Source organism: Trichoderma gamsii, assembly GCF_001481775.2.
Source record: "Trichoderma gamsii strain T6085 chromosome Unknown Scaffold_1.2, whole genome shotgun sequence".
Lineage (NCBI taxonomy): Eukaryota > Fungi > Ascomycota > Sordariomycetes > Hypocreales > Hypocreaceae > Trichoderma > Trichoderma gamsii.
This window is the reverse complement of record NW_020171338.1, coordinates 542,608-558,234: the sequence shown is the minus strand read 5'-3', so window position 1 is coordinate 558,234 and position 15,627 is coordinate 542,608. Positions and strand designations below refer to the sequence as shown.

Below are 15,627 nucleotides of genomic sequence, written 5' to 3'. Positions count from 1 at the left end.
GCATACGTAGTAACACCTCATTTGACATTTGCCGGTCTGCGCTGCAAACTGCACCTCATAGTTCAGACGCAATAATATCTTGGCTTTGTTTTCTCTCTCGCGCAGTTCCTGTCATCGAATCAAGACGTGTAAAGTGGCATGCTGTCTTTCCCTCCCCCTTTGCTCCTTTTTCAATTGTCATATTACACATCATCTTGGCTGCTCTTTCATCACATTCATAGCTTCTTTCGGTAAGCATGCCCTTGCAGCGGCTCGCTCTTATTGCTCAATTGCTCGTATTCAGTGCTTGGCCCAACTCACCTTGCCTTAAATTACATTGCGTGGCCTGCATGAATGCAGTAAGAGAAAGGGAGAAACAAACGTGTATCCTGTATTCGAGTGCCAAATCACGAGCATGAATTATCAGATGTTCAGCACTTTTCCCGAGGAGCGTGTGGTGTCTCACTTCAGGTGGTGGCAGCCAATGGCAGTACACCGTCTGCCCGAGCACAGCCTTTCGCCAAATATCACCGGGCCAATGAACGTCCAGCCACGAAAAGCAGAAATCGCTGGGTGAGTCAAGTTTCTTTTTCTAAGACACTGCCACGTTTTTGAGATAAAATTACCAATTCTATTACCTAGGTAATCCGTAGACGACAAATTCGTCGTACTAATATCATTCTGAGTGATGTGCTAATCCGGGTGATTTTTTAAATTTTGTAAATCCCGTCCTGTACCCGTCCCGTTCCGTTCCATTGACAATTTAGAGAAAAACAAACAAAGAGCCAAAAAAAAGGGCAGTCTAAAGCAATCAACGCCTGATGGGTCAAATAGAACGCCACCTGTTGTCAAAGCCATAACAGTCCCGGGAATGCACTGTTGAGCAGGGAATCGTGTGCCCAAATCAACGCCAATACATTGCCCTAGAAATCAACCAAAATTCCATGCGTTCCATCCATTCCATCCTATTCCGTCCCATATGTCCATGTGCAGCAGAGCCCATTATTCTGCTGCTGTTAGATACCACCGTAGTGCAATTTGTTGTTTCCACCCCGCCCTAAACGGCCCAATAAAAATCGTAATCGGGCAGACCTTTTTTTTGATCATGCCCTAAAATTCATGACATGGTACCAAACCCAGTATCCCATGAAAAAATATCATTTCTCGTAGCTCACGTAAAACCAAATCCCAGCTAGATGAGTGTCTCTAGGTGGTTGGCCTCTTTTTTTGTGTATGTAAAGATCCTCCCCCAAAAAAAGGAGGAAAAAGGGGGGGATAATTGATCATGACTCATTACTGAGAAGCGTTACTGAAGTGCATCGACTGTGGTTGTTCATGGCCATTCTGTATGCCAGCGACTTCATGTTTTTCGGGGTATGAAGTGCCCGACTCGTAGGTAGCGAATCCGTGCTTTTCCCATGCCGAATCTTGCTCGGTCCGCGTCGACGTCAGTCCTCCCTTTTGACGGACGTTAAAGCGGATGAGCGACTTAGCACCACGAGGAGTCGTCAATACCTTAGATGGTGATGGCGCCGGCGCGAGCCGCTGCGCATCATTTGCATCGCCGTCAGCTCGGCTGCCCCACGACGTCTAAATAACGAGCCTGTTAGCACCAATTGATGATGGAGAGCCAGAATGTAAAAAAAGAAAAAGAAAAAGAAAAAAAACTTACCATGTTAAGAGTAATGAGGGCATAGAGCTTGATCAGACCATGGAAATATCCAAAGACAATGGAGACGGGAACAAAGAGGACATCGCTCGGGTTTCGCAACAAAAGTCCCATGAGCTTGACAAACTTGGTGAAGCCAAACATGAAGATGAACTGGGCCCAGAAGGCGTAGTGTCGGTACTGGACATGCCACTCAGCCGTCGCCCACCAGCACGAGGCAAGCAGAAGCGGGTCGACGACAAAGGCCAGAGAGGTAAAGGTCGCGAAGTGGAGGGCGTAGGTGCACCAAGGCTGTTGTCTGCAGTTCCAAGTCATTTTCGTTAGTACGCTCGCGCTATTTTAGACACCCCGACTAGGCCATGAACCCCGATTTTAAGGCGCAACTTACCTCCACACGTGCCGCTCCTTGACCAGGCTGGTCCAGTTGCTTCGCCAATTGCTACGCGCCCAGCGGGAGCACTGATACAGGAACTTGGGGCCATTCTCCAGAGTGGTTTCAATCTCGCATTCGCGCTCATACTGGATCCAGGTCTTCCACTGGTGGCTCACCAACCATCGCGTGACAAAGTTATCGTCGTCAGCATTCAAGATCCACTTTCTCCACTTTTCGGTTTTGAAGCCGTCGAGGAAGTCATGGCTCTTGAGGATTTCCGATCGGTAGGCCCCAGTGCGGCCAGACATGCAGGAGGTGCCGCCGTCCATGTTGTGAGTAGCCGATATCTCAAAGTTGCGGCGCTCAATGTATGCCGCTCCGAGCCAGTTCCAAATGCGAACCGACCACGGGGCCGTCCACTCGCGCTTCACTCGCTGGCAGGTGCCGACGCCGCCGATCTTGGGATCTTCAAAGGGGGCGAGAATCCAGGGCATCAGGGTAGCGGGCCAGGCCACATCGTCGTCAGCCATGATGGTGATGGGAGTCTCCACGGTAGGCAGAGCCTCGCAGACCTGGAGTCGCTTGTTGGCAATGTGAGTGTTCATGACACGGACCCGGGGGTAGTTGAGGGACCTGGCCAGCTTGTCAAGAGCCTTGCGTTTGTCGTGCGTTGTGACCAGAATCAGCTCGGCCGGCTTGCAGGCCAGGATGCTCTGAAGCGAAGGTCGAAGCTCCTCAAACGCATTATGAATAGTAGGAATAATAACCGTGACGTCGTCGTGGGTAAAGAGTGGCTTGCTAGGGATCGGCTTCGATTTGTAGGTCCAATGGCTGACGCAGTGAACAAGCAGCCGGACATATCGATGGAGCCTATCATGATACGTTAGTTTGATATCAAGAGCCGCAGATCCAATTCGAGAGGCGAGGCAAAGCAACTTACCACAGAATCCAAAAGACGTATGTCCAGAATGTGGCGGACTGCCAAAAACCAGGCTCGACGACAGGCAATCTGAAGGGGACCAGGGGCATCATTTTGGCCGGCAGTTCACTAAGAAACTTGTCCATGGTGTCCATGGTGTGGGGCTGTTGGGATTGCTGGAATAAGATTTTTCTTCACGAAGTAGACCAAAAGGATGTTTAGGCTTTCATGAGGTGTCCCTTTCTCGATTGCAGGTCGTAGAGGTGAGAGATTGGTGATCACAAGCAGAGGATGAAGCCGGGCTGAAGTATCCAGCACTGGGCAGAAAAATTCTCTCCGGCTACCTGCAGCTCTCACGGTGCAGTGAATGAGGAAGAACAAGATCGAACAAGGAACCCTCTTGCAGCGAGCTGGTTAATAGCTCCAATTGAAGCTGAGACCCCGGAATTTCTTTCCGTCTGCCTCCACCGCCTGTGTGAGGCGAGTTCCCGTAGCCACGAAGAAGCGAGTGAATGCTCTAACCCAAATCGGGTCTTTCAAGACAGGGCAGTAAAAAGCAAAGAGGTCAATTGGCGAGATTTAGACCCCGAATACGCTGCAAAAGAACAAGGAAGGAACCAAAGATGGCGTATATGTACAACCTGCCCGTTATAAGGCAAGTACGAGAGGTGGGAGAAGGCTGACAAGAGGAGGGCACAAAAGAGCAGCAAAACAACACAAAGACAAGCGAACGGGAAGAGACGCTAGACGAGGGCTCTAGGAGTCAGACTCGAGCATGGCGGAGTCCAAACAGCCTGGGAGGTGTTATTAATTAGAGGAGAGGAGGAGGAAGAGGTCGTGAGGGAGGAGAGAGCAGCATGGCAGCCACGTTGAACGATGGGGAACGTCTCGACGACAGTTATATAGGTAGCAAAGGACGATAGGACGATGCGATGCTAACCCGGCCATGGCCGGGCCGGCGCCATCAAGCAAGCTTCCGATATAGCCCAGGCCAATGCCATGCATGAGCATGGAGACGATGGAGCCAGGAGGGTCTGGCCAAGATGCCTGTGAAGCCAGATAGTAGATGCATGCTAACAAGATGAGGAGGATGAAATTAGCAACCTCGCTGTGCTCAGAGCCACGTACCAATGGCAGGGACAAGTACGCACCAAGTACCGCCGCGCAGACGAGGCCAGCGCTGCTAGCTCGAGTAGCTGCTGGGTAGCCTCCATCGCCCATTTCCCCTACAGGGCATTTGCCAGTACCTATCGACGGCGCCAAAGGGTGGGACCGCACTGGTCTTTAGCGGGGGGCTTCGGGGAGGGGTGGGGGGTAGGGGGTAGGAGGCGGCTCGCACTGGAGGAGACTGGAAGAGGGGAGGGGAGTGGCTGTATTCCTGCAATTCACGGCCATGTTGCTGCTTGTACCGCCTTGTTTTGGGGCTAGCTGGCGACTTTGTAGCACAGCTGCCCAGTGCTCTCTGCAAAATACTACAGGTCAACAACCTCTGCGACTTTGCAACTCCACAGCCACCACCGACCCCGAACCCGGCGGGCCTTTCTTCTTCTTGCTCTCTCTCGACTGTTGTCTTCGCTGCCTGTGCAAAGCGCAAGGAGCCGTCATGGAAACGAGACCATTCCATTCTCATCGTCGCCCGCACGACACGCTAAAGGAGCATCCAGACGGCGCGCTCGTCGCAGTAGTCGGCTTGCGATAGGCTCTCCAGCCTAGATACTGCTAGCACGGCGGCCTATATTCTGTAATACTACTTCGTATGAGCTCGCCTAGTGTTTAGCGAGGCCATAATACATGCGCCATTGGTGGCGTGAGCTCTTTGTTTGGCCACTCGACGCTCGCTACTTGCTGGAGTCAGTCCTCCCTTGGCGCCGGTCAGCTGTGACTTTGTGACTGACTCTTCTCAGGGCTGGAGATTGGTGCTTTTTTTTTTCGCCTTCAGCATCCGCCCAGCTGGCCACTCGCAGACGCCGTGTCGTTGCCCAGCGGGCTCGAGAACCGTCGATGGAATGGGGCCGAGGAGGGGTCCTCTGGCCAAGCGAGCGTTTGCGAGCAGTCAAATCGCCGTGGGGCGATGGCGCCAGCAGGCTAGTCCTTTGTAAATGCGGGAGGCGAGGACCAGGGCGAGCAAGCAGACAGCGATTTGGAGATTGAAGCAATAACGGATAAAGACAAGGCGACGAGGCCAGACAGGGTTCGGCGCATCGACCCTCGTACAGGTATGGAGCCTCTTTGTTGCGAGGCCGTCCAGCCCTCCGTGGGTCCCGCTGCGCTGCGCTATGCATTGCGTTGCGTTGCGCTGTGTGCGTTGCGCTGCTCTTATTTGTGCTCTGCACTCTGCACTCTGCACTCTGCCTGCGCTACGACTTTGTTATCATCGAGCCTGTGCTAGTAAGGCTCCGAGAAAGCTTAGAACTTGAGCTTAACTGGTTGCCAGATGCGTACGCGAGCCTGCAAGTGCAGGAACTGGATGGATGGCATTACTAAGTAATGAGCTAGATAATGTCGAGGAGAGCGTGGGAGTGGTGGGTGGACGATGCATCGCCATTCGCAGCCAGAGACAAGACGAAGTTGGTGTTGAGATCCACGATTGCAATGCAAGCTGCGAGTTGTTCGCGGATAGGCAGCTGGTTAAGCACAAAAACCTGCCTATGCCTACCACAGTTTATCCCTTTATGCTGAGAGCTGCTTCGTCACGCACACTATCTTTCAAGTAACATGGACGCAACAATACCGTCGTTTGACCCCTCCGACATCTTACATCTCACAAGTACCTGCAGTACATCTGAGACGGTGGGCAGGGCGCCGGTCTCTCCATGAAGAGCGTACTACTCTGGATGTAGTAAGAGGATCAAGATACATTTTGGGGGCTGCCCAGACCCTTGTTGTTGATGTGCCTGCGCTGCCCATACGATATTCGCATTGGGATGCCTTGCATAGCATTCCGACGTCGCACACACCGTCTAGAAGGCAGATTGAGAGTCAGAGAAGCACAAAGAAGTCTGCCGGCTCCAGCCATTTCACAGCCGCGGTGACCAAGCGCGTCTAACAACTGGCATCTGAAATGCAGGTACTCCTTGCGGTGGACATTATCGTGCCTTGATCTGCCCAATATGGGCCATGTCGCCTGCAATGGCTAAGCCGATATCCATGTCACCATGACAAACAATGGGCCATGTCGATGCTGGTGAGGCCGGAACAAAGGTACGGAGTAGTTGAGCCGGTCGATTCAACCAGATCGACACACGGCTGTATGCCAGCCTTCGACAAGGCACACATACATACTCGTTGTACGTATATGCGTGTACCCCGGTGGATAATGCACGAACACGTAGGTAGGTAGGCGGCTGTTCCATTGTTGGACGATGGCAATGGACGGTCCATATCCTATAGGCTGGACGTCAGAGATGAGCTGTCTGAAGCATGTGGCTGGTTATTTTGGACACGGCTGGCGGGTAGTCCGCGCCACGGGGGTGACGGCGGCAGATCATCGCCGCCGCCAACGGGGCGGCTTGGCCTTAAAAGACTAATTTGACATTACACAGCAGTCGTGTATGTATGGGAGTTGAGATGAAGCATGCGATGCAACGACTCTCGCATATTGGATGCATACTTTTGTCGCTGATAAGACGAAAAGGCGAAAATAGGCAAAAAAAGAAGCAATAAGATAGGCTGAGAAATCTATCGGCTGAGTGTTTGATACGACATATCCTATCATTTGTTGTTCAAGAGGCAATGGTCTACGGAGCACCCTCAGAAACGATCCAAGAAGCCTGAGCGTGCAACGCCCCACCACATTACTACATTAGCAAGGCTGCCAGAGAGCAGAAACCACATTGTTCAATACCCAAATGCAGATCCCGGCAATAGCGAAAGAAGATGAAAGAAGAAGAAAAAGCGGCGGGACAGATTCGGTATCCAAACAGCGTCCTCCACGACATGGCGGGCCAGGAATACCTGGCTGCTAAGTGAAAAGGGGGACCTTGAACCGAGACCATGCCGTGGACCCTTTGCGCAGCACTCCTGGGAGCTGCTTCTAGCGGTGCAAGAAGCATTCGACGACGATGTACAAACGCTTCCTGGATACGTGCACATACTTGGTGCATAAATGACATGTTACCTACCTCTACTGAGCGCCAGTAATCGAGGACAAGGTACCCCCTTACCTGGGTGCTAGCAGTATGGCAATTGAAGCAGTCCAACAAGAATAAGCACCAAGGCCTTCTAGAAGTCGCGATATCTTGCAGGGAAAAGGGCGGTTTGTTGTCGGGGTATCTCGGCCCATGCATTCGGCGGCACAGGGCCAGCATCGAGCAGGCGCTGGTTCAAGGCTGAATGAAGCTTTTCGAGTACAGCTGCGGAAGGCTACATACTCGAGCCGTGCCGTGCCGTGTGCGACGAGTACCTCCCCAGTAGTTCGTGTGGCACATTATGAACAAGACACGATGAGCACTCTGCGCCGACAATACCTGGCTGGTACCTACGACATGCCGGGGCGAGACAGGCGAGAAAGTACCTACTCGCCCTGCTCCAGCAAGCGCGGCGAAATCTCAGGGTCCCTCTCGTCTATCGTGTCTGTACCACCTATTGTTCCGATGCTGTCTCGCTTCTCCCCTGCTTTTCGTCGCGTGGCGTGGCGTGGCCTGGTCCTGGGCCCAAAAAGGGCCCATATGGTATTGCTTGTTTGTGTATTTGTCAATTTGCCACAGGCAAGTTAAAGGTAAACCTCTTACCTCAAGCAATGGGGATGCGCACAAGTAACTGTGCAGCCATTGGTACTTTATCCTCTGCTCATGAATGCCGTCAACCCCGACCGGGGAACGCCGAAGACAGGATCACTGTTTATAGCTGCCTGCATCCATCAGGCAACGAAATATCTTGTTTGACTTGGAGCAAACATGCAAGGCCGCCAGACCGCTAGCGGAAGACGAGCAAGAAGCACACGAGTGCAGACACTACGAATGCCCTGCAAAGTAGAGCTCCTCACAGGTTGACGGCGACTCCATCAAGCCCCTGCGCGGTCTTTGACCCTGCTCTGTCAAGGCCTTTCTCACTTCTCACTTTGCAAAACAGGCATGCCAGGACCGCAAAGTACAGGCATTCTCACAGAACCTTGCCGTTGCAACACACTACTACAGAGTAACTCGTACGAATAATGCGAGTGCAAGCTTTCGTCACATACTCGTACGAGTGCCGTCACTGATGGAATATGGAGGACCTGCTGCTTATTCTCCGCGGCTTTTTCGAGGGCCAGGATGCACGGGTTGCAAGATCAGCACTACCTGCTGTATCTGTGCCGTGGCTGCGTCTTTGACTCTTCCATTGCCCGTTCTCTGCTTCTGCGAGCAGGCCCCCTTGGCCAGACTCATGCAGTGCTTGCTGGCGGCAGGGGGAGGAAACCCAAAGGGGAGGAGGAGAAAAAAAATAAACAGCTGCTGGGTTCTCTATCCGAACGCAGGTAAATCTCCAACTGATCACCGGTGGGCCGCTATGGAGTAATGAACATAGCTGCTGTTGATTATGTGCTAACACCCGGAACGGGCCACTTGTACGAGTAATTCACCGCGGATGGGGCCTATCTGGGACCATTTCCATCGACGAGATTTGCAGCTTGAGGCTCGAGGCTTGCCTGTGAAGCAAAGGCCTGGCTCCGTATCCCGTGTGCGTGTGCCTGCGCTTGCGGTGCGTTCGATGGCCTGGCCCTGGACCTCTCCAAAGACCCCGGAACCTCGAATCCACAGTTGCACAAGCCAGCCACTAATAACCTTTCCGCCATCCTACCGTCCCCTGAAGCCAAGCCCACTTTGATCTGTCAAAGTCGGCCAATACCCTCACACAATCTCTCAAATGTTACCTTGTGCTCGTGCTGCTACGCTGTGCGTGTACGTCGGACAAGATGCTCGTCGTCCTGCCTCTCTTAGGCCAGGCACACAGCATCTTGTGCTCCGCCCAGCCCTTTACAATCTTACCGCCACCTTGCCTGGTATACTTGTACTGTATGTATACCGCCATGCCAGACATACTTTGTACTTCACCGGCAGCACAAGGCCTGGGCCGCGATCTGCTAGGTGCTGACATGCTGAGCCAGGCTCACCTCGTTGGAAACTTTGATTATACCGAGTTGCTGCGGAGCCGGGGGAGGGGGTTATTTCGGGAGTATTCAAGGACTCAGTGCTTGTTGATGAAAGAGGCAAATAGGCCCGGGCCGGCTCCGTCGATTCACAGGCCTAGACAGCTGGCAGTGATAGGTGTTGCTTTGGTCTTGGCCGCTGTCGCTCTCGCTGCTGCTGTTGGTGCTGGGACACTGGTTTCAGCTCGTATAGACTGCCAGTATAAGTGAACGCTGCTATCTCATGCACCAATGTCTCTCGAGAGCCGACCAGCGGGCGCTGGTTTGCAGATCTGGCTTGTGATTAGCGCTCGTCTCTATTGCAAGTATTGCAAGTTTGGTGCAGCCGAGCTCCATTACAGAATCGTGTCGTCCTCTAACCAAGATGGTATACCTCTACCTAGTATTTGACTCATGGCGAGTACCGGTATACGAGAAGAACTGCCCTATCCACGTCCCACGGCAACGCCTCGGCCCCAAGGTTCCATGGCGGGATGCGATGCTCCGCAGCGCGATGATCGGCCTCCATATCGGATGGCTGGCGGCCTAGATAGGTACTACGGGGTAGACTAAGCGTAGCACAAGTAATCTTGCTGCTAAGGACGTCTCTTTATTACATGTGGCCAGCTCAGGCGTCGCGGAAGCACAGGATGCTCTTCCGCGACGCAGGTCGACCTTTTTGGCAGTCTTGCGATTCTTTATGGATACAAGGTACCGCCGCATGTATACTGCACTGGATCGAGTCCAGAGTTGAAGAAAACGACTGTCAATGATGCGAATTTAGCCATTGCGGGATAAGTGGGCGACCAACCAACAAACCTGCCAGGGGTCTGTCTATCTTCCAACAACATCCCACGTCCTTCTTCAACGCACGCCCAGCTAACGGCAGTTCTCTCGCTGCGATGGAGGGATTTATACGCAAGTGTGTCTCTTGGGTACTTCTTACTTGTACAAGTAAACGCTCAAATGCCAACGAGGGGGGCATGGGAGCTTGCAAAGTGGTAAAAGTAAAAGTACATGTCATGCAATGCGCAGCCAACCGCATAACGGCTAATGAGGTCTTTTAGCAGACTGGCCTTCGGGGGTCTTCCATGCCTGGTCACCACCTTGTTTGTTGTACAAGCATGGCATAATTTTGACCCTTTCACACTGCAGTCGGCAAAAGTCGTTGTGCATGCAAAGGCATCGTTTAAGCAGCTGCGGGCTCGACTGATAGCAGACCCCAGTCCGTCAATGGCACTCTTACTGGACCGTTTGCATGTCCCACTGCGGAGGTCGCCGCTGGCTTACAGCACAAGTGGCATTGCCTGTCGCACACAAGGCAGCATTCTTTTGTACTTGGATATGCAGAGTAATATCATTAGTACTAGTGCTCGACTTGCACGAGCGCGGGATGGTGGACATGCCAACTCCTCAGCCAAAAGCGAGTGTCCACAACCAACGGCCTGGCCCAGGATCAACGTCTCATCGAGTCTCCATCCATTGTTGCCCATTTTGAGAAGCGATGGAATGGCGCCGCATCGAACTTGCTCGCAACTCTGCGCGCCAATCTCGACATTTCTGCAGCCAGAGGAAAGAGCCGTTTCCGCGGACAAGCTCTGCGCGCAGGCACGTCACTAATATTCCCGGCTGAGGATGTGCTGCGAGTGAGGGGCGCTCACGGATCCGACCGCAGGTATGCTAGCGATCTTCCTTGGCCCGTCGATTCAAGCCAAAGCGGCTCCCATCTGGTGTGATTGCTCTCATCACATAAACGGAGTGAGTACCGTTATGGAAGGCGCTTGAAGCTTTCTTCAAGACCACAGCCGTTTGGATCCACGCTGCCCGGGCGTCTCTGGGCCTAGCCGCAAGAAGTCCAAGATGCGAGTCTGAGAAATTGTCTGTTCTACGGAGTTCTGTCTGATGCTTAACGACAGTATTCGTCGCGCGCTTGCGTGGCGTGACCGGAGCAAAGAAGCCCTCTTCCGCTTCGTAGATTGAACCATCACGGCGCTTCTAAACGAGCCCTATGAAGCTCGGACACTATGAGCAATTCACCCGTCGTCATTTCAATTCCTACGAATTGAATGGATGGATTTTACTTGAACGAAGCTAGCCTGCATCTCGGTTCTTTAGACTCAGCACTACAGATATGCAAAAGTCCTGGCCCACAAGCAAATTTCCCTCCGCGAAGCCAGAACCAACAACTGGTATGGGCACAGGTTTTTTGATAGTACCCAGTGGTAGTAACTGAAAGTGAGAAAATTTATACCAAGAACAAGCCGGTATGCGCCCTATCAGCAAACTTGGCCAGAGGAGCCTATTTTTACAAGCCGAAGAAATGGAAAAAAAAAAAAATTTGCTCATTTTCCCAGTATTCGTGTCAGCTCATACGGTGGTGACTGGGTTAATGTCCCAGAAGGCGCAAATATGTTTCGGCGAGTGTCAATTGCTCTTTACGGTAGTATACGTTGGTGATGAGGACGTTGCCCCAATGTTTGTTACTGTCTGGGAAACCGTTTAGGGAATTGCTCTCAACGTGTGCGTTTGTTCGTAATTCCAGCTGCATAACAAGACGAGAATCGTTGGCTTATGCAGTATGACTTGGACATTGTGTGAGCTCTTCTTTGTAAGCTTAGACATGTTAAGCTATGTTGGTCTTAGATGCTCAGGCGATGCTGAATATCTAGTACGTTTAAGGAGATATCTTGACGAGATGTTCATGATTATCTTCATTCATCTTGGTATACTGTAGGAGATAGGGTAGGCTAGCCAACACCACAGCCACACAAAAGACGGTTTCGTTACGCGTATATGTACGGGTAAAAGGCATTGACTTGTTTGTGTCTTTGGGAGAATGAATTTAGTGCTTGCATAAGTGGACGTGCACATTCTCTTTTCTTGACTTGGATAACGTATATGGCCAGATCAACTAGTCGAGACGAGATGATGATGCTGCGCTACACTCGTAGCTGCGGATGCTCGGGAAACGGCTCCTCAAGCCTCTCGGTTCTTTCAAGAAAGGATTGATTGATTGGTTTGAGTGCATGTTTCTCGGTATTCGCCTTTTTGAGCGTTAATTTGGGCGAAGCTTTTGCAGGCAGCCAATGAAGCACAATGTGACAAATCGCCGCGTAACTTTCACCTTGTTTGGCTAGAACGTGTGTTCCATTTCAACAATTTTGGCTTTCGGTTTAGAGAGTGAATAAGTATGGCTTACGGCTGAGATAAACACTTGCATGCATACAATGAATAGCTGTAACAATGGCCCGGGCTGTCTCGAAAAGGGTGACTGGATTCGTTGCTACTTCGAGACAGGGAGTCGGATCTGTATTGTGAGTGGGTGGATGAGCAAGTAGATACAATTGTAGCGATATAATCTTGTGATTGTCATATTGAAATACGTTTAACTATGGCGCAGCCTCATTATTGATAAGAATGCGCGATGGCCGAGCACTTACAGCCGTTCGTTTGTTCTCCCTGTCATATGAGAACTCACATAAGGCGCGAATGGGGCCATTTAAGCTTCTAATATGTAGAAATAGCGTCCTGGCTTATTTAAGCATTGAGACGGCAAAAAAAACTCCGCTTTCAAGTCGGTAGTTACAATCTATAAGCAAGCAAACAGCAATAAACTGTATCCTCATGATACGCGCCACTAAGAGCGACACTTGAACTATCTGAGATCAAGAACATCTGGAGCAAAGAGCCTGGCTTTTGTAAGCTTGGGAAATTATGGTATTGTAACGTGATTTGCGAGAGGCGTTGGGTATAGATGGCTAAAACTGGAGATTTACTTTTCGTGCCTTATATCTTTTGAGTAAATTTGTTTCTAACGTAGCCTTTTTGAAAGTCAACAGAAGGAATAATATTGCTGAGTATGTGGTGCTTTTATGTTGTTTGTAGGACCATGTAGAAGTATCCGTGTAAGTGAGCACCCGATTGCAGACGGGAAGACGGCGACTTGTGGCATGAGTAGAATCTAGCTGAATATTTGCTCTTTCATTGCAAAACTTATAGAGGGACGGCCCATTGTCTTCATAAAGAAACTGGAATGGATTTAGTATAGACATTTTACTTTTATTATTCTCATTGTCAAGCATCGTGCGTTGTGGAATGTGCCTCTGCTTGATGTACCTCTTACTCGACGAGCGGCGTAATTTGGTACTCTACTCAAATACCTTGGTCTGAGTCATTGTGCCGCAGATAGATAGCATCTTTGCCAAATTTATCGTGTATAAAGACAGCTCCTCCTTCCAAAATATCGCCAAAAAAAGACGTCCTCTGCAGTATAATACCGCCGGCTGCCCTCAAGAGCAGCGATCTAAATTTTCTTCCATCATTTCCTATCACCAGGTACATCTATACAAGACGTCCTCAACTGGGAATAAAATATGACATATGACAAGCTGAGAGGATGAGAAAAAGTACCCTCCAAGTACCACACATCCATAAGTACAAACACGGAACATTACCCCTGGTTTTTTACTCTTTTCGGGAGAGGCGTGGAGGAAGCACTCTACCAATGGGAGAATACAGGCAAGTGATGAAGCCACATATACATGTACATCATGCCATGCAGGACCAGGGCAGAGGAAGCCAAGCTACAGAGCCATTTCAGTAAATTGAAAATGATGAATCATGTTTTATCTCCCTGCGAGGCATCACCAGCGGCACAGAGGCATGTAAGAGGTGTGTATGTATGTATGTCCGTATGTGTGTACATGACTCCGATGCGAAGCTAGGAAATGGATAAAAAAGAAATCGAAAAAATCAAGGCACAAAACACACAGGGTCTATTTGTCGGCTCTTTGCAGGATATTTGACGTCGTCGTGCATCCTCGCAGATTCCCTGATGCGGAAAAAGGGTTGCAATTTGCAGATGGAGAAGTGGAGATGGAGAATCAGATCGGAAGGTCGCCTATGGGAGGATGCGGAGAAGGGCGTTCCGAAAGGAGAAATGCACTGTCGATCTACATCTGACTTGCAACGCCGGATGGCGTCATTGATGGTGGTGAGAGAGTTTCGTTTTTGGAGATCGGTGATGGCTGACGACAATGATGGTGGTGGTGGGATTTTTCCCCTTTCTCTCTACATGAAACCCACACCCTTTCTGGCACGGTGACTGTTGAAGAATAAAGCCTGTTGCAGGATGAATTGAGTTTTCCCTTATTTATATTAACCTGTTTTACCATTGATATTGTAATGCTACTGTCGGCGCGATCGGCATGACGCGGTTTCATATGAGCGATAAACGAGAGATGGTGATAAAATGAGAGCTGTCATATATGAGAGAGACAGCCTTGCGTGCGGTGACGGCCGAGCTGATGTCATTGTGCTTGTTTGATGTCTCGGGTATAGTAGGCCAGTATATGCCGTTTTATACATGTCTTGGCAAGCTGGCTTTTGCGTAATACCACAGCTCAAAGACGCGCCGGTGTATGCTGCTTGAGATGTGCTGATGAGGTGTCTGTGCTGGTCTGTTCCAAGATACTAGTCTATCTTTTTTCTAGGTTTAAAGCTCTGTACTCTCATAGTTGTATACAAGTACATCAATTTGACTGAAAGAGGGTCAAATCTGGATAGAATCATCCGTAAAATAAAGAGGCAGACAATATACATACATATATCATCCAATGATGTTTTCATCTTAGAAACACCAAGCGACCTGATATTATATAAACTTGCATATAATAACTCGTTTCAGGGCAATAATCATATAAAAGGCAATATACATGAGCTACTGTCTTTTATAACTAGCCTTTGTCACCAATTTAAGATACTTTACTCAAATCCCCCATGTATATGACAGAATCCGGTGATGGCCTGGCTCTTGTGATATAACTTGTTGGCAATTACACTATCTTGCTCTAACACAAGCTATATGTGAAATCCAATGTCTTTATACTAAGTCATTCTTAAACTTTCTCAAAGCGCGGTAATTAGGGCGTTGTGAATGATCCATCAATGTTGCATTGTCCGAAGCTCACTTTCTATCATTTGCTTGTCACTGACTCTGACAACACGTGGAACAAAGAAGAGTGAGACGTGTAAAAGAGAATAACGTGATACTACTATCTCTACCATTTGAAACGCTATCTCGCACTGCGGTTGCTTCTCCGTTCATAAAAACGGGAACAGGCAAGAGGATGAGAAGAATCAAAACAACGACGTCTGTTATCGGAAGAGGTAATCAGTTTGAACTCGACTGTCTCTAATAGCGTTTCATTCATTATTGAGCATTAGCCTGGGGATGATCACTATCTGTCGACATATTGTCACGACATTGGACTTCGTAGGCAAAGATGACTGCTTTTCCTCTTCGCCAAGTCTACCTCAGCTGCGGCATCATTTTAATCACAGGCATCCGATGTCCGCCATCTATGTATATCAGCGTAATCCCCTCCTGTTGGCTAGGTATGAATAGATGCAGATGTGCCTCTCCACGCGTCGTTTAGTGTTGGTAAGCCGTTCCTTACAATGTACTAGGCGGCGTAGTACTTTGCGCAATTGCGCACAAAAGAAAATGCCACGAGTATTTTTTTTTCTCTTTGCCTCAATCTCTCTTCTTTACTCGTGGTTTAAAGTCTTAGAGCTAGGAC

General features: G+C 50.1%; 3 protein-coding genes across 3 annotated transcripts; 2 read left to right on the top strand and 1 right to left on the bottom strand.

Moving 5' to 3' along the window:
• Positions 1-1,272: 1,272 nt before the first annotated feature.
• TGAM01_v200157 (hypothetical protein) lies at positions 1,273-3,095 on the bottom strand (the record flags this gene model as incomplete). The annotated part of the gene is made up of 4 exons (XM_018804582.1): positions 1,273-1,569; positions 1,652-1,946; positions 2,037-2,891; positions 2,962-3,095. 4 exons carry the CDS (start codon positions 3,093-3,095, stop codon positions 1,273-1,275), a joined length of 1,581 nt encoding a protein of 526 aa, XP_018662122.1.
• A 1,636-nt stretch (positions 3,096-4,731) lies between these two features.
• On the top strand, positions 4,732-5,091 carry TGAM01_v200156 (hypothetical protein; the record flags this gene model as incomplete). The annotated part of the gene is made up of 2 exons (XM_024548498.1): positions 4,732-4,790; positions 4,845-5,091. 2 exons carry the CDS (start codon positions 4,732-4,734, stop codon positions 5,089-5,091), a joined length of 306 nt encoding a protein of 101 aa, XP_024406713.1.
• A 3,693-nt stretch (positions 5,092-8,784) lies between these two features.
• TGAM01_v200155 (hypothetical protein) lies at positions 8,785-9,119 on the top strand (the record flags this gene model as incomplete). Its single annotated transcript, XM_024548497.1, has 2 exons — positions 8,785-8,933; positions 9,026-9,119. The coding sequence occupies 2 exons, from the start codon at positions 8,785-8,787 to the stop codon at positions 9,117-9,119; spliced, it is 243 nt and encodes an 80-aa protein (XP_024406712.1).
• Positions 9,120-15,627: the final 6,508 nt, after the last annotated feature.